We start from the raw sequence: 23,339 nt of genomic DNA, 5'->3' as shown, positions 1-23,339 counted from the left end.
GTGCTTGGTGCTGCCTGACTTGCAGCATCAGTGCTGGAGACAGGCAGGGAGTGCAGTCACACCAGCCAGGCTAGGGCTGGCTGAGCAGGGAGGCCAGGCTGTCCCAGCCGGGCTGCAGCTGTGCCACAAAAGCTGCAGCCTTGGCAAGCTAAACTAGGCATAAGCAGAAGGTAGAAGGAAATAGAATAAGGTGGCGAAGGCATGGGAGGACGGGTGCTGGCAGGGCTGGGAAGGTCTCCAGCAGCCCAGCTTTACATCCCAGGCAAACCTTTCAAGTTCTTTGCCTCCCAGGCTATGACAAGCCATGTGTTGGGTCACAAGCTTTGGGGAAAAGCATCTGCTCCACTGGATCACAGGATGGGGGAGTGATGATGGCTCCAGGCTGTGGCTGGTGGGGAGGAACCAGGACCTAGCAGAGCTCCTTTCAGGGCAGATGTGCCCTCTAGCTACAAGCCTACAGTGAGAGGAAGCAGAGCGGTGGCTCTTCCCAGCCCATGTGACCTACAGGCTGGGATATTGGAGAATGCGGAGTCAGGGCTGGCAGTTGCACTTGCTCTGCGGGAGCTGCTGGGTCTGCAGTGGTGAAAGGCAAAGGCGCCTGCACCACTGCTGTCCTGCCAGGATGACTAGGGCCTCTTGATTCCTGGTGTGGATATGGTCCCACAAAGACAGAACTTGGCTGTTTCACCCCACTTGCTTTGCTGGCGCCAGGGTCAAATTAAGGATGTGGAGCTGGGTGATGGCTGTAACAGCCCATCCTCTCCTATGTTTGTGTTCCCAGACTAGCCCTCATTCCCAGCATGTTGGCTTTGAGTAATTGATTTCTGATCTCTCCCACCTCTTATTTTCCAGTCAGTCTTAATTGCCAGGACTGTATTATCTGGCCATTTAGTTTGGGCTAACCCAGTAATTTTTTTTTGCTGCCGACCTTAAAATCTCTTTTGTACAGCAGGCTGAGTTGGACTACTCTCCCTTCAGTCAATTCATAGTAAACACTTCAGTGCAGACCCTTAGTCTTAACCAGGAGTGTTTGGATGACTTACTCAATATTAGGGAAGGATATACTAATATCTACCTATGGTCTGTAAATTAGCTGTGGGGTTTTTTTGGTAACTGGCTATTTATGGGCTCCCTAAGAATATGAATTCAGGTTGTGTTTGGAACAGGGAAAAGAATAAATTATTCAAAACCCATGATATTTACAGGGAATGATAACAGGGGCTAGATCACTCTTCCATGGCACTATGAAGATGGCATATGGCATTTGCCATGTATTTTCTTCTCCAGAACTTACTTCACTAGTCAGCAGTGACACAGATAAGTCAGCAGCAATGAGTGCAGCAAATTTCTGAGGGAAAGTACCCTGTTCTTTTCTTTAAAAAAATCAGACAAACTCAAACCCAAGCACATCACAACAACCCCCACTCCCATCTCTCAATTTGAAAAGCATACACATACAATAAACCTGTTTGAAACAGGCTGGTAGTAACTGCTATGGGGGTAAAGTGCAAGACCATTCACTGAGCTATGAATCCATTTCCTCTTCACTAGGGAGAAGAAACCCACATATCAACATTCAACATGTAAGAACAAAAATCTCAAGGGACATGTTATGACTTTTGTCCTGTTTTCCTTGGTACATTTTTGTTTTGTTGAAGAAGCAGGATTTTTTTTTTTTTTCAGAATATCAGCTCACTGTCAGCAGGCAGCTTCTCAGAGTTAATTACAAGAGAACTGCACTTTGAAGCAATCTCTCATTTGCAGGTGTAGATCCCTGTGAGAGTGGCTGCAGCTGTGACTCCTGCAGTCTCCTTTGGCCATGAGGTATGTTATGGGATCGGTTCTGATTAGAGGGGTATGTAGTCCTTACTACTGACTGTAAATAGAAACAGTAACTCGAGCAATGCTTGTCATTCTGTTTTAGTGCACATAAATATGATGCTTGAAATTACCAAGGAAAAGCTAGCAGCTAAGTGATGTCTGCGTACTTCTGTTCAAGGGTCTTCTGCTTGGTTCTGGAGGTGCCACTCGCGAATTTCCTCTCTTGATTTTTGTTTTAAGTGTGTCTTTGTTCCAGTGGCAGAAACAAAAGGCCTTGCTTCTTGTTGTTGGAATGAAATATGTTGCTTGGTCTTTACAATGGGGTGTCTCTAGACAGTTTAGAAAAAAACCACCAAAGAAACCCCCAAAAACGTAACCAAACATAAAAAACCATCCTTCCAGAAATTTGCCTGAAATCTCTGGCCTTTTTTTTAACTGTGAATCGTGCTGTGCAGATGCCTGCTTCTTGTGATCTGCTGAATGTTGGAGCTAAAGCGAAACATACCTTGTTCTCTCTCTTTGGCAGAGTTCAGCACATGTTGAGGGACTCAGGAGGAGCAGTATTTTGGCACAAGCACCCAAAATCCGAACACATGCACACACACTGCCTGATGTTTCATTTCAGGTTATAAACTGGATTACAACATGCTTTCACCATGTGGGCAGTACCCAGGGAAACCAGGCTGGATCTGCCTGATGCTTGAAATCAATCTGGCTGAATGATTGCCAAGTAGAAAGGAAACGATGTATGCAGAACCAGTATTTTTAACAGGAATTTAGATTACATTTCAGTCATGCTAAATGATTATTAAATGATTATTAATACTGTTTACCTCATCAGTCCAAGAAGAGAATAAATATTATATTCTGGAAACTGTGCTTGAAGCGCTTAGGACAACATTTTAAACTTCTAAAATAACTATATCTGTCCTAATTAAGTCAGAGTAGCACAGACAGTATTTAAAGCCTGCATTTTTTCTTCTTGATGCAAATGGACCTTTGTGTCCTTTTATTTGTGGGAAGCTTTGTTAGCCTCAGTTAGCCGAAATACTTGCATATGATTTGTTTTTTCAAAAGAAAAGATATACTGTATTTAGAGATGCAAATACTACCTTGTCTGCAAAAACCACCAGCTGTTATACTGGAAGACAAAGCTAATTCTATGTTGCTTTACTTCAGTATTGTCGGTGTATACACAAGCATCTTTTAAACAACCTTCTCTGCATAGCTGAAAAATACCAGACACCGAATTTCTTTTTATTTCCCTTGGTAGTAGCCTCATAAAATCTGGATTGATCTGTGATTTTTTTTTTTTTTTTTAAACAAGTAAATAGATTAACTAAGAGAATACACCTTTGCATTGACGTTTGTATGCAAGTTGAACAGACTGTTAGCTTTGATTCTCGCATTCCTTGAATATGAGTTTACTAATTGCTGCCTTAAATATTGGGCTTGAGTCTGAGTCAGGTCACATACGCAGCTCTGTAGGAGAAGCAAGTGCTGCTGGTTTGTGTGTCAGTAGCACAGCTTTCTGAAGAGGTTCTGTGCTTCTGCTTCAAACATCTGGAGAGACAAAGAGCGTTTGTGGGGTCTTTTGTTGTTGCTGAAAGTTGGAGCAGGAAAGAATTATGTTCCAAGAAATACGCTGAATCCTGGAAAAATCACGGTGGAATCGTTAAGTGTTAAGCTTTATCTCCTTTATAAACGAAAGCGCTTTCATTTCATCTGTGGCGACTGCCCTGGTGCTGAATGTTGCGTAATATTTACTCTCCCCTTCGGAGTTAAATCCTTTTTTCCGATTTTCGAGTTATATTTGCATATGTATTTCTTAGTGGCATTGACATGCCAGATGCACAGCGGTCGCCGTCTCCGCCCGCTAATCCTGTAATAACATTCTGATGCCCAAATTCAATGGCCCTGCGCGGAGCCTCGGAACAGCTGATTGCTGAGTAGGGAGGAAAAAAAATAACCCAGCGAATCTGGTTGCAGCTCTCTGCTGCATCCCCATCCCACAATCCCTTGCACCATTTGCTGCAGTCTTTCTACACAGGCTGAGTGAGAAAAAGATGTGCTAAATAAAGATTGATTGGTTTGAATCCTGGAGGGGTCTCCCGCTTGTAAGTGACCCGGGGGAAAAAAAAAAATTCATGACGACTTCACTGGGCCTCCTCTTATTCTTCCATTTTTCTTTCCACCTGTCCTCTTCGTGGAATGGAGCGTCATTCCATAGAGCACAGAATCTGTTGTGCATCTAATAATGACTGTGCTGTGACAGGGATTCTCAAGCAGTTCCACGCGTGAGGCTTGAAACATTAACAGATGATGGTTTGTTCGCTTGGATTACTGCGGAACTGCAGCTCCGTCCCTGCAAGGATTTTATCCTCAGCACTGCACTGATTAAGCTATTTTTCTGCAAAGATGGGTAGGTCTGAAATGCTCAAGTTTGCTCAGTGTTATTCCTGGTGGCTGCTGCTGGGTTGCTCCTTCTGTTTTGGCCCCCCCGATCGTTTGTTATGCTTCTGCATGCTGTAAGAATGAGGAGGGTGGCTGTGTCTTAAACAAGGCACCGAGCCGATGGCAAGAGTGGGAGAGAAAGGGATGCAAATTTAGCTTATCGAGCCTGTTACGCAAGTGGACTCTGTGGTGGTGATGATTATTAATTTGCTCAGTGTGTTCTGTATCGGCTGATTTTGGGGCTGCTGCTAGAAATGGCTTGAATCTGCTCTTTATTCCTAAAGGCTGTGGGCAGGCGATGTATCTGCTTTAAGGGCTTTTAAAGCCCCGCTCCCCCGGTCCTCGAAGCAACTGAGGTTACTGAGGTTCCCCACCCTTTCTTACGGCTCTCCAGGCCTAACCGTTCCTTTGGAAGCGTTGCCATTGGAAACCTCTTCATTCATAATACATGAATAGACCCTCTGGGCTGTGAATACCATTGATAAGAAGAGGATGAACAAGCTGCAAGCAATTTGTTCTCCTCAGGCTGTACTTTCAGGCTAGTTGCAGCTCTGGCTGGGTGGAGTTCAGTGACAGCAGTGTATCAGCAACGGAGAATTCTGCTCTTTTAGGAATAAATCCTGGGAACTGAACAGAGTTATATGTTTTCCCAATGTCTTTTTCTCGGCCGGGCCACGGAAACTAATAGAGAATTTGGTAACTGTTGAGGAATTTCAGAGCTCATTTGAAGATGCCTGCAGAAAGGGTGCACTTTCCTATTACATGGCTCTATTTATCTGAAACATCTCTTCTGGAACTGTTATTTGCTGTATCCTAATGTTTTTTTCTTCCTTTTCTAATAGTATAGGAAGTTCTGTTCATATGGGTGGGGCCGCACCCTGACTTTCGTTTCTGAAGGCACGCGTGCGTAGCAGGGCAAGGCTTTCCACTAGCTTAGAGAGCCATTGTTTTCTCTTTTCTTTGCTGTATAGTATATTTTGAATGATAATCAATAGTCCTGTCTCCGAGCAGAAGAAAAAAGAACAATGTTACTTTTGGAGTGGCTGGAAAGGTGACAACCCTTGAGCCTGAGGGGTTACAAAGGGTATATGTTTCAGAACCCTTTTCTGCACTTGATTTAGCAAACCTGAACTGGGTTTCCAGTGTGTGCGTCTTGTAGATAAATAGGTGGGGGTTTATGTCTTGTTTGGTGCAATATTTCACAAACCTTTGACTTTGCATGTTTAAATTATGAAGTGTAAGTATATGGAGAAGCGATTCTCAGACTAATTTTCAAAGCTCATGCTTCAGCTGCACTCTGATAGACAGAATGAACCTCCTGAAAGAGCTCTGGCAGTTTTCAAGCTCAGAAGATGCTACTACAAAAATGAACGTTTTTCTCCTAAAGATAGTAATACTTTGTGAAATCTTCCACTGCTAATACATCTGAAACTCATGTTGCTGTTTTGAGGAACTGCAAGCACTGCAGTAAATCAGAATAAATACTGTTTTTGGAGAAATTCAAAAGCATCGTCTAAAATCTCCAGATTTTCCTCAAATAATCCAAAGATTATTGTACAGATGCTTTCATTGAGTCAATGGGAAAAAACATTCTTCTTGTATGTACATCACATTCATCAAAATTGCATCAAAGGTGAAGTTGGCTCAGGGAGGCTGCAGAATCCTGGAAATTCCATACTGAAAAAACTTTTTAAAATGAACCACTTGTGTAAGAAGTTGTTGTACCAGGTAGTGGCCAAAGCTTGAAATGTAAAGATGAAATTCTGTTTTCAGGTGCATGTTTTAAACCTGATTTACGTGAGCACAGGGGATAAATGACAGTAATGGCCTGCTATGTTCCAGACAAAACATCAAATACTAAAAGCACTTATTTCTGAATTGTTAATGGTTTCTTTCACTGACAGTGGCCGATGTGAACTTTGTATGTATGAAACACTAAGAATCACCCGATTTTGCAATGAGCTTGGAGGAATGTAAAAAGCCTAAGATGAAGATCAGATTAAATCAATATGAAATTTTTCAGGCAGCAGGAGTTTTTTGTGTATAAACACTGTTTGCTAGCGTAGCAGTACTTGATGACGGAAGGATGAAATTACAGAAAATATCTGGTTGCTAGAAAAATTTCTTGTGTTAAATGACAGGCAGCATTCACTGGAGACCTGTTCTTTCATAAGTACAGGTTTTTTAAAATAGTCTGTGCTTAGCCTATAACAAAAAAAAATAATAATGATACTGTTCATAATGTATCAGTGTCCAGATTGGAAACTGTGCTTTCAATAACAAGTCTTCCTGCGTCTGACTGTCTTCCCTGTTTTGTTTGGGTCCCCACCCCTAACTTTTGCATAGGGAGAGTGGAAGGCAAACAGCTGCACTAATGGCGAACTGAATTTTCTTCTGAAACACATCACTGAAGTTCCTCACGTTATACTGCTGTTGCTCTTTTTCTTCTTTGATTCTCTCTCTCATCCCTGGGGGTGGGGGAGTGAGCGACTGAGTAGGGTTTGGTTGCCGGAGCGGCCTAACCCACAACAACTGCCAATGCATGAATGCATTAATAGTCTGCTAGTTTGCTAGTCTTGCATTTGATAGTCTGCTCTTTCTACTCTCATTTGTGAAAGGTGGATATTTTCATTCCACTTCTTGTAAAGCCATTTTTAACTCAAGCTTTTTAAAAGTAATATGGGTTCCTAATTGATCTCCTAAGGTTTTTGTATGTGATTTATGGCATTTAAATAGGTGACATAAATTAATGTTTATGCTTATTCACATTTTATCTTACTATGGGGAAAGAAATTAAAAAAGTGAAACAAATGATCAAACATTGTATTGTACAAGCATTATAGCAATTTTTAACCTTGCAGTTTCCCCTTTCTTGGAGAAAAAAGGAAATAAAAGGGCCTGCCATAAGTGTTGTGCATCAAATTATATGTCAGTTTCTGCTGTTGGGTATTTTAATTGTGAATAACTTTATGCTGTTGTACTTGCTAGCACAGAGGTGATTCCCCAGGAGCATGTTATCAGGGAAGTCAGTACAGCACGTTCCGTCATCACTGTCATTGTCCTAGAAATAGCCACGTGCTCAATGTAGTAAGTAAACCATACCTGTACGACTAAATACATAGCTCAGGAAGAACAGCATGAGTTCAGCTTGGCCAGATTAGTGTGTCGTGCATTCAGTACAGGGAGAAGATCTGATGTAACGCTGCTGATAAAATACTACGGGTCATGCAAATAAATCATTGTTCAATTGAGTGACCTTTGAATGAGCGTGATCAGCACGGAGGCAGAGGGCTTGTTGTTTCTGTCTTGGAAAGCCTGAACTGCCCTCAAGCCAAATACCAAATTGTCTGAAACGGATGACTAAAAACTAGGATGGGCAATGTTTAGAGAAGAAGTTACCAGGTCAGGAGCGTACCTGCAGTGAAGGAGCCCAGCCAGAAGAGGAAGAGGAGCCCGTGTGTCGCTGTGGGTGTGGGAGGACTGTCAGAAAGCGCTGCGACAGAGATGCTGCGGTCGGCTCCCCAGGGAGCGAGCCCACGACTCCCTGCACTCTGGCCCCCCGGAAACATGCATAGAGAGTAGTTCTCGCTGGGCCACCCTGCCAGGGTCTTTGCTTGTCAGGTTTTCCTAAACTATTTTAGCAGTCAGTTTACTTTTTTCTGAGGTCGATTCCTTCCTTTTCCTCTCCTGGTTTCTCTTTCCGCATACTAATACTGTGGGCTGTAATCTGTACCTCCAGCTGAAAAGAAACTGAGTTTTTCTCTCCCTGTGCCTTGTTCCAGGACAGGAGGAGTTCCAAGCCTGCTGGTGTTCCTTTAACCTGCAATTTTAATTCTGTCAGTCAGTAGGCTTTTTTCTTACCCTTTTATTTCATGCTTTATATGCCAGGGTTATGAAGAGCCCTCAGTCCTAGAAACATGATTCTTACTACTCTTTCTGCCTAGAATGCCGTTTATCTTGTGTTTATTATTTGGATGTGCTTCATGTATCCTTCACCTGACCTTTGCTGATCCTCAGCAGCTATCAGTTGCCTCTCCTTTCCTCAATTTCTTTTATCCTTTATAAGGATTTTCACTTCACCTACCTCACCTCTGTTGCTGATGCTGAATTTGAGCACTCCCTTCCCAGGGGCTGGCTGGTTCTGGAGGTTCCTTCTTGGGGGCTTCCTGGTGTCCAAACCTACCATATTTTTGGCAACACCAGCACTGATAAGGGAAATAATTATTAGGTGAACCATTTTCAAACTCTGTCTGTGACACAGCCATTTGACTGGCTGGTGCAATTCCAGTTTAAGCATTTTGCTGCCGGTAATATAGACGTAAGAAACTCTGTGTTTGCTGGCACTGGCTGAACCTGCTGGTGTGAGAACGTTTTTATCATGGGATTTCTTTAAAACCAGACAGCCTTGTAACTCCCTCAGTCCAGAGGCAACATGGCTTTCCAGAATTCCTGCTCAGACAGAGGTGTTATGTGTAGTGGTGTAGACTTGGCTGACTGTTTCCCAGGCTCTCATCACTGATAAACCAGTTTAGAAGTTTAATTCTTCACTGTTTTGTTCTTATGTGGAAATATGAATTCCTGCACAAGGATGAAACGTGAGTGAATTAGTTGTTGATTTTGTTATTTCATGGAATTTATAAGCCATTTTTCTTCTTTTTTTTTTTTTTTCTTTTTCCTCACCCCACTCCAGCAGTGTGCAGGGTAGAAGGGAACAGGACCCATATGTCAGTGGTCTAGGATGGCCAGTGAAGGCTCCAACATCCCAAGTCCTGTGGTCCGTCAGATTGACAAGCAGTTTCTGATTTGCAGCATATGCCTGGACCGTTACAAGAACCCCAAAGTACTTCCCTGCCTGCACACTTTCTGCGAGAGGTAAGTCCTTTCCTCATGCTGGTAACTAGGTATTTGTCTCATGCAACAGGCACAGAACAACTCATCCTTTGGGACAGGGACTTTTCTCTTTACTTGTAAAAGTTCATGTTAAGGCATGATAAAGTCTGGGAAGGCTATAGAGGCAGGGATGTAGGAAAATACTGTGGTTTGTGGCAGGCAGGCAGAAGAGACAGCAGTGGAATACATTCCCTTTAGGCAAGAGTAAATAAAAAGTAAATCCAATGAAACTAATGAATACAATTTCAACAATGTGAAACGTGATGGCAGTCAGAATTTGGGTGTCAAATTAATGGCCTCAAATTTATACTGATTAGTCTATAATTAGAAACAATAAAATCCTTTCTTTGTTGATTTACTAAGCAGAGAAATAATTATCCCATCCGTTAATGTCCAGGGTTAGCCATGATATGTACATTATTAATAACCTGTGATTAAATGTCTTCATTATTCTGCAGCTTGGTTGACTGAAGTGGAAAAACTCTCTGAAAAGAGATGAGAGAGAACAGCAACCTGCTTTCTACTGTATTCAGCTGAACAAATTGAATACACACAGTGATACTTTAATGTTATATTATCCATCAAATGGTGGAGAAAGTACAGCATCTGCAGAAAAGTTAGCTGAAGAATTATTGGTTAGAGTTCCTTATCTGATGATGGGATGCAACTCTTTGGATTACATATTGAATGGCAGGAGAATTTTAATAAATGGTGGTTTGTGTGAACATTTAGTTCAGGAGATTTTCACCTCTTAGTTAGAATTGTGGTGCGCGTATCTAATTTTGCACAGAGTGCAAGAAAAAATCATGTATCTCTGAGTGTGTCAGATGAACTGGTCTTTTGAAGAAGCATAGGAAACCCTGACTTTACTGAAGTCAGCAGTGAAATCCTCAGTGAAGTCAAGATTTTCACCACCACGTCATAAGTTTCTTGACTTCTGTTCATGAGCAAATCCTAAGGTCAGCTTCTGGTTTTCCCTGTAATCCTCTTATGCTGATCTGGTTATGGAGAGAGGCTGGAAGAACTCTTCCAGTGTACCGCTGATCTGCAAAGCCTAAGCTCGCTTTTCACAGTCTCCTTACTTGGGAAGTCAAGAGGAGAGCTGCCAAGGGGGGATGAAGAATGGTGCAAGCAAAGCCCTTGGAAGTGGATAAGAGCTGTGTAGCTGTGCAAGGTCACACTTTCGTGGTTGGCATCTCGTGAGGAATTTGGTGTAGCGCTGGTCCCCTTAAGAACTGCATTCTGCAAAGCTTCCTGTGCTTACCGGACTACTGAATTGCAAATTGCAGTTGGATGTTGCATGCCCAGCAGCTGTTAACTTGATTTTCAAGGCCAAAAGTGAAACTAACCGTCACCTTGGCCAGTCTGCTATATATTGTTGATCACAGAACTTTTGTGTCAGATTTATATTCTGTGAAATTCAGTTTTGCTAAAAAAACCCCAACGACCACCCCCTCCCCCCCAAATCAAACACAAACAAAAATCTCCTCCAAAGCTCCCCTTAACATAAACCGTGATAACCTAGGACATGCTTCTGTATGTAGTAAAGAGAGCTCTGTTGATTCTGGCTAACTGCCAAATAACTTTCCTAATTGAAATAAATGGAAAAATTTCCATTGGTTTCATTGGGACCAGGTTTTATCTCTGAAACACTAAACCCACAAATACAAGTTATTAAAGGAGATTCTATTGGAAAGACAAGGGTCAACCGCAGGTTAGTCAGTTAAAGACGCAGGTTCAAATACTTGATGCAATAACTTCATGTCTGTCAAACTTTATCTGATAGTTTATCATTTTTACTACCCTGTGAGCAGGATGCAGTAAATATCTGGAAGCACAGATCCACTCTGCACAAATATCTCAAAGAAATGCACATAAGTCTTATAATGATGTCAGCTTATTAAACCTTTTTTCATGTGGCAGAGGACAAAAGGTTTAAAGGAAAAAAAAAAAATCCCCATAACGACTTTTACTTCTGAAGCCTGGTGATGTACCTTTCCTTTTATAATTAAGGGTAGTAGTATTTCAAACCAGTTCTTAAACTGAAGGGAGTTTTTTTCCTCTTTGATGATACTTTGCCTCTCTCTCCCCGTCCACCTCCCTTCCCCATAGGTGCCTACAGAATTACATTCCAGCCCATAGCTTAACCCTTTCTTGCCCCGTGTGCCGCCAGACCTCCATTCTGCCAGAGAAAGGAGTTTCCGCACTCCAGAACAACTTCTTTATCACCAACCTAATGGATGTCCTGCAACGAACGCCAGATAACAGCATTGAAGAGTCCTCCATCTTGGAGACTGTCACCGCTGTTGCTGCTGGCAAACCACTCTCCTGCCCCAATCATGATGGAAATGTAAGTGAGATGAACTTCTGGGATATGTGCAGGTACTTATATGTACTGACTGATCTGGTTTGTCATTTATAATTTGTTCTAAAAAGATACTGGGGAAATTGGAATCACACTAGTTCTTTGATTTTATAAGACGTCAACAAAAGACAAATCATTCTTAAAATTAACTCAAATGCTTTTAGTGGAACATCTTAAAGTAGTCAGGATATTATTTCATCTTACCAATCATCTTGGATGATACTGTCTTTTATCACATTTGGTCAAAATTTTTGTCCTGCAAGTGCTGAACCTTGTGCCTGTGCCTCTTTGGGATGGATTTCCATAGCTCTCTTGCTTGTAGAATCACCGTTGCTGTGGGAACGTGTGTGCTTGTTTAGACAATATGTGGCGAGGACCTCGTAAGCTAACTGACCTGCACACTGAGGCAGTACCAGAAGCTATGTGAGCATACTAACACGGAGCCAAATAAAAGGATGTCCTAACTCTGGATGCTTTGGGTCAGCACAGGCTAGAAACAGAGAGCTTCTCTTTATCTGCAGTGTTTCACGCATCTCACATATCAGTCCTTGGAGGCTGCTTTATTTTTTAAATCCACCTACTTTTTTGCCTAGCATCCCCCCACATATACCCTCAAATCATATCAGTGTATTCATTAGCAAGTAATGACTGAGTAAGTATTCCCAGATTATTACAGGAACAGCTCTAACTCTGCTTACTTGACAATTTTCATTAATTGTTAACCTGTGTGGCTTCATGGTAGGCATATGAGCTCCTGTCTTATAGCGAGGCTTATGCAAACATGTAAGTAGACCATGTGGCAATGCTGAGCGATGCTGTGTTATATAACTGAATGCTGTGCTTCTATGCAAGCCGAGAAATATGTGCCAGTATTTTAAGACAACTATCTGAGAATGTTTTATTTGATACTCGGTTTAGATGTATAGGTTGTACAGGAATAACTGAGCTGATAGGTAGTGATTACTCTTACAGAGGAACTGCTCACTTCCCTCTCCTTTACTGACCTGCTGGAATTACGTGGACTTGTAGAACTGATTTACTGTACGCTCTGATTAATGAATAACTGGTGTAACTTTTTTCATGTGCACTATACCTATGTGTGTGTAGTGGTTAATGATTAATACATTCCTAGTTTTTATTTACATTTTATTGGCTCTCCTTAAAATGAATCATAGTTCTTCTCTGATACTGCAATCGTGATAGGAGCCATTTGAATGTGAAATGCAGAAAAAGGTCAAAATAAAGATGTTACTTGTTTTGCATTTTACATTATCAGCTGATAATTCTTTGGGTGTGCTTAGAAAAAGCTGGTTTGCCTACAATCAAAAATATGTCACCTTATACCTCTCCGAGAACTATCTAGGGAAAGGTGGATTTCTAAGTCCTCTATACCAAACTTACTTGGCTTGCCTTGAAACACAGTGTGCCCTTTAAGATTCTGAGTAGTGTGTGGTGGGAATATTTTCTTGCTTTAGTAAGTACCTGGGAGGGTTGGGACAGGCTGAGGATGACCCAAATTTAAAGCTTTGTGGAGCTAGGAAATTAAAAGCTGAAGTGCACGCATTAGTCCTTGTGATGGGAGGAGCTGAGATGAGCTTTGGAGAGAGCTGCTTGAGGCTGTCCAGGTGGGTCTGGCCAAAGGGCAGGATGCTGGACACCTCAGGCCTGACTGAGGAAATGGGCTTTTGCTGGCTTCATGGGTACACAGCAGGAGGGCACTGTGTGGCAAGTGCCTGGATGCTAGCACCTTTGTGAGGGGCTTCAGGGAATGAGAGACGATTGAGGTGGTAGCTGGAGAAGAATGCCTTCACAGAACCAGCAGTCATTCTGCATTGAATCCTTTCTCCATTAATTTTGATGTATTGCTTTGGGTAGGGTCAGACCCATTGTGTTTTTACTCTCAAGGGAAAAATCTGCATCAAGTATATTTCATTTAAGTATTAACAGATTTTCTTTGTATTAGCTCAGAAATAAGTTTCTGTTTAAACAAGTTTTTTCAATCTTTCCAGCCATGCTGGATTAAAATCTGATTAAAATCAGATAGAAACTGATGTGCAGATACTTTCTCATTGGCTTGCCTGTTGCTTATAACGTAGCCTTCCTCAGGCCATGTAGATTAGGTACTTTCCCTTCCAGTTGGTCTCTTATTCCCACCCCTCAGATTTTCCATACATGTGTACGTATCCTATTCCTTTTGCACACATCCTCTCATCCTCTGTTGTGGCCTCTGTTGCGTGTGTTCTTACGAAATATGAAACTTAGCTTGTAGTATCTTAACACGAGAGAGAGTTTCCTGTGCTTGAACTATAAAAAAATGCTTCATTTTCACCCAACACAGAGTACAAATATATGTTCTTGTCAAATCAGGGTAATAGGTCACATATATTATGGAACTTTTGAACCTAACAGAATATTCTTATCTTCTACCTACACATTAAAATAAGATTGGCTTTATTCTCAGCTGCTAAACCTCTGTAGCTCTTGTTGGATGTAAACATCCTGGTTTGGAAACGATCTGTGATCATTTAAGGGCAGGTACAACAGCCAGGACAGGGAAGGCTGTGAAATTCTAGGTCCATTACTTCATAATATAAAAGTGATGTAGCCTCTTCGCAGTCACCCATCCTGAAAAGTCCATGCTTGGGTTTCATTTGAATTTCAAGTGAAAGCCAGCCCAGAGTCTAAGATCCATGCTTTTACAGATGCAGTGTATTTTTCTGCCTATAGAGTGTAACAAGAGAGCGTACTCAATATTAAAGTAAATGTTTGTAACGAGAGCATGCCTTATCTCTGACTAGCTTTTTCTGAAAAGATCACAGAATAGCTTGGCAGCTTGACAGGTATAAGATCTTGTCTAGAAAAACATTTCCTGAACTTGTGCAGGTATTGCTTACTGCCTGTATGCATCTCTTACAGAAATAAAAAAGCACCTATCCTTGATATTCCGATAAAGTGGCTTCATAACATACCTTTTAAACCTTGTTTTTTCTCCTCACCTCTGTACTTGCCACCATGTCACTTACTTGTGTATCCCCTTAAAGTATAATCTAATTTTCTCTGTACTCTGCAATATTCAGTGTGCCATTGTGGCTAAAGAAAAAATTCAGAATGTCAGAATTAGACTCTTAATGAGCATTAGAACTAATAAACTGAGCTCACTGCTGGCAAAATTTTGTTCTGCCTCACACGGAACAGTTAATACAGTTAGGAAGCAATAGTGTGACTGATACTATCATACCTGACTGAAATGGAAAGTCATACAAGGGATTTGGGTGGTTCACTTGTAGGTAATGTTGTTTAAGTAAGTCATGAGAGTCTTACAAAACTTTTTTTAAAATGTACTTAAAGCTTTCAGGTTTACTGCATGGGTAAGGCAAAAGCTATGACTAGGGAGAACAAAACCCCGCATTCTAAATTTTAGCAGATATCTGGGAAGTGCCCTCAGGTAAGCCAAACTTACATTCTACTAAAAGCCAAAACATACAAAGCTAAGGTACACACTAGCCCCGGGACAGAGGAATTGAGCATGTGTGTGAGATGAGGAAGAAGGCTAGCAAAGAGCAGACTCATCCTCTTACTCTGAACTGCTGTTTTAATTCAAACAAATAGAAAGCAGAGGATAAACGATGTGATTATTCAAAAGTGATTTTAGAGAAGGGAGGCTTGTGATTGGTGAGAGCCTTTTTCTTGAGACCTGAACTTTGAAGGGCTGGAGTTAGTGTGCTTTGGCTTTGTGAAATCTAATTCAGAAGTACCTGCGTCCTTGATTATGCAAATCAAAAAGTTTCTGTAAATTCAGTTAAATTACAGTAGTGAAGATATGCATGGGTCTCTGATTAGATCATGGTGCTGAAATATGCTGGTCTGGTTTAAGGTGGGAGTTAGTGGATGGCATTTCAGAACCAGTGGGAATTAATTCACATTTCATTAACAGCCAATGAGAATGTTCTCGTTGACTTCAGTGGAAATAAGCTGCAGCCAGTGTTGGATGCCATAGTATAGCCTGCCCAAGAGCTCTCTTCAGTTTGGAAAGGAAGGGTTCAGTCAAACATTTTTGTCTGAGATGTTTTGTAAAGCAAATCTGTTATCATGGAAAGCTTTCTGTGAATGGTGCAAAGTGTGATGCCCATGTTGGGCATTGAGGTGCGAGAGGAAAAGGCAGTAATACATGTCTGTCTGTAGTTAGAAAGTAATCTTACCTGATCAAGAAATGTTAGACAAAAATCTTAGGATTTCAGCTTATCTAGGTACTTGAAACCTGAATCGTATTAATAGTAGGTTTTCTTTCTCCTTCAGCTATGTCACAATCCAAAGATTTAATGGGAAATGAAAGCTGTTTCACTCAAAACATTTAGAATTTGACTTATGCAGACATACACATTAGGTCTTTGTGGTCTGCTTGCTATTACAATTCTAGCTTACATAATTCTTTGGTGCTTGAATAAAGAGGAAGAATGTTGATTAGGCTGAACTTTAATATGCCAATGAGATGCTTTCTGTCTGATACATGTTGCTGCCGATATAATGATAGAATCATAGAACCATAGAATGGTTAGGGTTGGAAGGGACCTCAAAGATCATCTAGTTCCAACCCCCCTGCCATGGGCAGGGAAACCCTCCACTACACCAGGTTGCCCAAAGCCTCATCCAACCTGCCCTTGAACACCTCCAGGGATGGGGCATCTCCAACTTCTCTGGGCAACCTGTTCCAGTGCCTCACCACCCTCTGAGGTGGTGTTTATTTTTATGATGTTTATTATGAAGTGTTCAATAGGAAACAGAAATATTAAATTATTCTAATAATTGTATCCAAAGATAAAAATATTAAATAAGTAAAGAGCTTGCTAAAAATATCTTGAACTTAAGCATTAAATTATGAAGAGACAGAAAGATGAACTTTTGACACTCATTCAAAAGAAACAAATTTTTTTGACCATATAAAAAGACTTAAGAGTTTCCTAATAAACTGTTGTTCCTTTTGATTGTTTCTGGTTGCAAATTTTTGAAGCTTTTGAAAAGAATTTAAATCCTAAACTCTGTTTAACTCATTTCCTCTATGCACTGTAAGACTGCATCACACCTTAGTGCACACCGAAGTAACTGTCAAGTCTCAGAGGATCTACTACTGTGAGACCGACTGGAGTAGTGTTGATGGGGATGGTCATTGTGTTGATGGGGATGGTCATTGTTTAGATGGTCTAGTTTCTAGTTTTTTTTTTTTTTCCTTTCTGATATATTTCATCTTACACAGTTTATTTGGAGCAGATTTTAAATTTTCTCTAAAGCGCCTTTCACGAATGGCCAACAAATGACTAAACCCTCATCGCATGTGAATCCCATATCTTGTGAATTGAGATAAGAGGAAAGAATGGGAATAAGACGGAAAGGAGCTTATCAGAGGAAAATCCCAATTAATGCTAATAGCACATGCAAATCATGGTTCTTACTTCTCCCTTCTAATTCTCAAGACACCTTGGAGCAGCCAGCTACTTTGCACAGTGCTGTTACAGGTCCCTCTGCTCACCTGAAAACAGCCAGTTCTACACAACTATGTTGTTATCACCCAACATCTCCAGCACTACTGTCTTTGTGTGAGACGTCTGAGTGCCAGAAGCATCAGCCGAGTTAGTCAAGATTCTGATGCTATGTTCTGAATGCAAGAGAGCTGCCAACGTCTGGCTTTGAAGCACATAGTACGAGCTTCCTTATATACTTGTAATAAGCCTAAAATGGTTTGTGCCTAAAGACTTCCTAGTGTGAAAGAAAGTCTCATGCTGAATTTGCATATATGTGCATTATTTTGACTAACATGATTTTGGGCACAGCACTTGTCTGTTTCTTTCCCTTTATGAATATATTCAGAATTTGGGATATTTATTGCATGTAAAGATCTTTTTTTATCTCCAGACAGCATCTTACTGGGTGCCTAACAGGTTGAAACAATCTCCTCCCCTTTCAAGTGTAGATCAGCACTCTTATTATAATCTCAGATAGGAGGTTTTGATGGTTATAAGGGATTAGTAATGGGATATGGAGACTTTTCCCTGCAGCACACTGGTTCATTTAGGGTGCTTTTCTCTAGCAAATAAACATGCTGTTTGGTGAGCTCTGTCGAGTTCATGTTCCGTGGGTGGCCCTGTTACAAAAAACAGCCTAAGTTTACACTTTCTTTGGCAGACCCTCTGGATAGACTAAAGATCAAGTTGGTGAGATGACTTGAATGCCCTGGTGTTTTGAGTTGTTTCACAGAGTACTCGAGAGAGACACCAAAACTTACTATTACACAGTATAAAGATGATGTTAGGGCCAGCCTTGAAATCACAGAATGTTAGGGACTGGAAGGGACCTCAAAGGATCATCTAGTCCAGTCCCCGTGCTGGAGCAGGACCAAAAAAATCCAGCACACTGTTTCCGAGGCTGCTGTTCTGACATTTTCTTGTAGAATAAAATGCGTTTAAACAAGCATGTTGATATGAAATATAGAAGAATAACAGCCATCTTTTAGGCAGTAAAATTGGTGTCTAAGAAAGAAGAAACTTTGTCTCAGAGCTTGGATAATAACATGAGTTCAATACCCAGTAAGATGTACATTGAGTGATGTTACTGCTGCCATGTTTGAATTTAGAGTTGTGCAATTTTCCAGGTGATGGAGTTTTACTGCCAGTCCTGCGAGACCGCCATGTGCCGGGAGTGTACAGAGGGAGAACATGCAGAGCATCCTACAGTCCCACTCAAGGACGTGGTGGAGCAACACAAGGCTTCCCTCCAAGTCCAGCTGGATGCTGTCAACAAAAGGTATGGAGACTCCACTGATTATTTTCTGGTTTTGGTTCTACCACTGGCTTCCTGTGTTAGCTTGGGTAGATATTTTAATGTGCTGGTGCCATGGACGTTTACCTAGAAAACAGGGATAGTGGGGCTAGCATAAGGAAAAAAAATCCATTGAGTGTGATGCGCTGAGGGTTTAGAGAAAACAGCGCAAGATTCCTATGTGTCTTTCATAAAACAGAGGCCATTAGAAACGTAAGCGTCCTCCAGAGAAGGGGCATAAAATGTTAAGGCAAAAAGTACTATTTAATGATAAATAAATAATACTGGATGCTTAAAAGACTAGTACAGACACTACGGTGGCAGAAAGGTGGAAAAAAAAAAAAGTGGCGTATATCTAGTCATATCTTCCTGAGTAGATAAATTTGCGTAAAGAAGAGAGGATCCAAGGCTTCCTTGTTGGAAATGCCTGAAGTCTAATGGATTTCCACAAGGGAGGGCCCTGGCTTAGCCTTATTTTATCAGACCAAAACCACTATGTGGTTATAAAACAAATGAACTTACTTCTGGGAAGCGACCGAGTTTAAAGACAGCCTGCTGATGAGATTGTTTCATCAAAAGATAACAGGACAAGGGCCAATGTTTAATGACTTTTGAAACAGCAATCTTTGTAATTTAATCCCTCCCTCAGGCTTCCAGAGATCGACTCAGCACTTCATTTTATATCTGAAATCATACACCAGTTAACCAACCAAAAGGCTAGCATTGTAGATGACATTCATTCCACTTTTGATGAACTCCAGAAGACTTTAAATGTGCGAAAGAGCGTGCTGCTTATGGAACTGGAAGTGAATTATGGCCTTAAACACAAAGTAAGATGCATGTTTTGTTTTAATGAAAAGCTATTAATTTAATTATCCAGTTTTTACAAATGATGCAAGACGCCAGTTTGACTAGTTGTGTCTGAGATCCAGAGGAGAACTTTGTTTTCCTAAAATCAAGTGCTGCAGAGCCTCTCCTGTGGGTGCCCAGCCTTACAAATGGAATCCAGACGCTGTATGGACAGGTAGCCCCTTGTGCATGGTGTGTGAGGATCTAAAATTGCCAACACACTACTTAAGCATCTGCTTAAATTCAACGTTGCTGATGTGCAGAGGACAGGGAATACCAAAGGAAAGTCTGAAATCCTTGGGCTGCAATCCTGTGAACCCCCCCATGAAGATACAGGCCAAACAATTTCTCCTGAAGAACTGAGCAAGGCTTACTGTTTTGCTTTAAAGTACTGATTTCCTTTCAAATGCCTGGTAACATATTTCATGTTAGATGTCACTGGTTGGAACACATAAAGATAGGAGGGACATCTCACATTCTCAGGGGAATGCAGAGAGCAATAGATTCCAGAGCTGTATTCACTCTTTTACTTCCTATCTGGATGATTGAATCTTGTATTTCTGCCCCTGTATTGTAGCTTCAGAGGAAGAAAACAAAAATCTGCCCTTTTACAAAGAGAAGCCAATAGCCTGGTGGGTAGGGTTTTTTGTTGATCATTAGTAAGTCTGATTCAGGCAAATGAAAGAATGTAGTCCTTATCTTCCTGGGCATCAGTTGTCTGCTTTATATAAAAAAAAATCTCTTCCCTCAAAGTAGCCTTTAAAAGAAAGTAGCATCAACAACTGGAGTTTCACAAGTGCCTGATAATACTGGCATCTTTGGGCATTCTCTGCGATTACTGAGCAGCTTGAGCATTTCCAGATGTCTGAAGTGGAGGAATGCCACATTCCTGGATCCGGAACAGGCTTGACCATTAGGAAGGTATTGAACTGCTGAGGCTGTGAAAATGGCGGAATTCTAACATGTGCATAGTATGTGTACTTTTAGGTACACAGGGAGCCAAAAACCCTTGGGGCACAGAATTTAGTCATCTCCAGAGCTAAGTAGCAGCTGAGGAGCTTTTACCATCAAAAATTTGGACTTAGATCCCAGATTTATTGAAACAAATCCAAGATGTCACAAAAACTTATTTTCTTAGCAAGCAAATATACTCAGGGTGTGCACAAAGTTCACATAAGATGGAATAACTGTTAAATTATCTTATTGTTGTTTAAAGGGGTTTAAAATAGTTTAACTTTTTGGGCATTAGAGAACAAAATTCTTACAAAGCTGCACTTAAGCAGTAAAAGGGGCATCTCCTTTGTTTGTATAAAAAAAAGAGCGATTGGAAGTGGATTTTGCTTTTGAATGAATAGTAGTCCTGCTAAATAATTCAAACCCAAATATTCCATCATTCTTATGTACTTTGCAAAAATGAAAGGGCTACACTTATCTAAAAGAAAGATGCCAGTTCCATTTCAGTTGTCCAATGGACTGAAAGAGGCCTTGTGTAAAATACTCTAAAAACATTTTAAATATTAGTTATGGTAGGATTGAATATTTTCCATCTTTGTAATGAAAGAAAACTATATTAAGAAAATAATGGTTTTAAAACATGCCTGCAAATAGTCTTCCTCCTCAGTTTGTGGTTTGTTATCCCAAGCATATGGAATTTTGTAGTCCTGGGACTTTGTTAGCTGTGCTATCTGTTCAACTACCTATGTCCTGGAATAAAGATAAGGCAGATTAGAAATGCCTTGTATTGAATCCTGAGAGGTTTCTAGATTCCTAGAAAAAGAGACAACTTGAAATTTCAGTGTAGTCTTGAAATTTGTTCATTCTGTTTTGCTTGCAAAAGATTTTGTGTTATCATTTTCCTGTATCAGTAACTCATCTGCCTGGATTTTCTCCAGTGGGTGAAAAGCAGAAACCTTTGTGAAATTTGGAAGGAAAATGCCCTTAGAATGCAGTGTTATTACATGGTGTGTCTCAGCAAGGGAACAGTATCTCATAGCAATAAATACACCCAGTCTCTAATTTTACTTTAAAATATATTGAAATGTTTAAAAAATATTTACTTTACAGTGATCATCAACAAAATTACTTCTCTGATCCACAGTAATGTCTGTGCCCTAGTTCTTCTCTGTAGGAAAAACATACCATATGTGTGACTGGGTACTTTGGTTTGGAGATTTCGTCAGTGGAGAGTGTGTGGGGTAGCTGGAATGTTTGGGTTTTCCTGACTATCATGAATTTCTCTGCAAGGTTGTTATAATTCAGGGATCCTTTTTCCAATTCATTGCAAAACATCGAACAATTTTGAGGTCAGTACTCTTTTAAGGATTTTAGACTGAGGGCCAGAACTGAGCCTATAATAAAAACTCTTTCTCAGTCTTAAATATAGAGTATCTACTTGCTTCCTACTAAAATTTCAGGCTACTCAACCCAACTCTTCCCAATATCCACAACCCATGCTTTATGTTTTGCTTTCCTACATGTAGAAACTGGAGAATCAACTTACCTGCTTCTGCTGGGGAGACTTTCCCTTTCTTCACTTATTTAGATCAGGAATCACACTTTTCTTCAGGATGAATGTACAGATCTTGAGAGTGCGTTCTTGTCCGTCTCCATAGAGCAGTAACCCAAGGTTTCCCTTGGCTCTGAAGAAATAGTTTCAAGAAGTTTCTTGTAGCCTCCCTTATTAATGGGCCTGATGACTCCAAAAGCTCTCTATCTCTGTGCCCACAGCTCAAGTCCCGGTAACTATCTCATTAACTGTGACTGCTGAGAGTTAGATGGAGCAGGGTTCAAGCTTCTATATTTGTGTGTGTGGTTTTTTTTTTGTTGTTGTTGTTTTGTTTTAAAGACAAAAATAAAGACAGGACAGACAAATGGGGCAATAATTCAATCTAGTGTGACAGTGGATCTGTGAAGCCTTGAAGAACCAAAACAGGGTACATATTTTGTGTTGCGGCATGATATTTCCAAGAACATGTAGCAATCAGCGTGGTAGTTTTTCTAAAACAAAACTTTAAAATAAACTCTAAAATAAAGCACTGTAAATTGGGTTTCTACAAAGGCCTTCAGATATAAAGCATGCTACGTATTGCTAGGATAGTTCTTGTAACATGATGCTCATGTGATGTTTGGTAATGCACACAGGTCCTCCAGACACAGCTGGATACCTTACTTGAAGGACAAGAAAGCATTAAAAGTTGCAGCAACTTTACGGCCCAAGCCCTCAACCACGGCACTGAAACCGAAGTCCTGCTGGTGAAGAAGCAGATGAGCGACAAGCTGAATGAGCTGGCCGAGCGGGACTTCCCGTTGCAGCCCCGGGAGAACGATCAGTTGGACTTCATAGTGGAAACAGAAGGCCTGAAGAAGTCCATTCACAATCTCGGTACTATTCTAACCACCAATGCTGTTGCCTCCGAAACAGTTGCCACAGGTGAGGGACTGAGACAGACGGTGATCGGGCAGCCCATGTCTGTTACCATCACAACTAAGGACAAAGATGGGGAGCTCTGTAAATCTGGGAACGCGTACCTCACTGCTGAACTGAGCACACCTGACGGGAGCGTAGCGGATGGAGAAATACTTGACAATAAAAACGGCACTTATGAATTTTTGTATACTGTTCAGAAGGAAGGGGACTTCACTTTGTCACTGAGACTTTATGATCAACATATCAAGGGCAGCCCGTTCAAACTTAAAGTGGTCAGATCAGCAGATGTGTCCCCTACCACTGAAGGGGTTAAGAGGCGTGTTAAATCTCCTGGCAGCGGTCATGTGAAGCAGAAAGCTGTGAAAAGGCCTGCGAGCATGTACAGCACCGGCAAAAGAAAAGAGAATCCCATTGAAGATGATTTGATCTTCAGAGTAGGTAAGTGACTTGTCTGCTACCTACTGACATGCTTAAAAATAGTTCAGGGAAACTGGATGAAAAAATCTAGAAGTTAAATTATTTTAAGGTTAAAACTGTAAGTAGAGAAATCTGGTAACACCTTTGGGCCTCTTGACTTTTGTTCATATGTAAATTTTAAAGGCGCATACTTCAGAAATTCTATTTGCAGCAAATATTTAATTGGAATTTGGGTTGAGAAATGCATACATTTGATTTGGGATAAAATATTTCTACATCTCTTCTTTAATCTATTGGGCATCATAA

General features: G+C 40.9%; 1 protein-coding gene across 5 annotated transcripts in view; it reads left to right on the top strand.

The window, feature by feature from the left end:
- Positions 1–23,339, top strand: part of TRIM2 (tripartite motif containing 2) — a 75,275-nt gene that overhangs the window by 24,685 nt on the left and 27,251 nt on the right. For 2 of the 5 annotated variants that reach the window (XM_086611473.1, XM_086611474.1), the window contains exons 3-7: positions 8,966–9,147; positions 11,278–11,515; positions 18,174–18,325; positions 18,990–19,170; positions 22,331–23,054. In XM_086611473.1, the coding sequence (XP_086467599.1) occupies positions 9,014–9,147; positions 11,278–11,515; positions 18,174–18,325; positions 18,990–19,170; positions 22,331–23,054 (1,429 nt within the window). In that variant the 5' untranslated portion in view covers positions 8,966–9,013. Of the gene's footprint in view, positions 1–8,965; positions 9,148–11,277; positions 11,577–12,123; positions 12,156–16,998; positions 17,041–18,173; positions 18,326–18,989; positions 19,171–22,330; positions 23,055–23,339 lie in introns of those variants that run through there. The other 3 variants (XM_086611475.1, XM_086611476.1, XM_086611477.1) reach the window with 3 other exon arrangements.

The sequence above is a fragment of the Tauraco erythrolophus genome, chromosome 5 (genome assembly GCF_009769465.1).
Source record: "Tauraco erythrolophus isolate bTauEry1 chromosome 5, bTauEry1.pri, whole genome shotgun sequence".
Taxonomy (NCBI): Eukaryota; Metazoa; Chordata; class Aves; order Musophagiformes; family Musophagidae; genus Tauraco; species Tauraco erythrolophus.
This window is presented reverse-complemented; position numbering and strand designations above follow the sequence as displayed.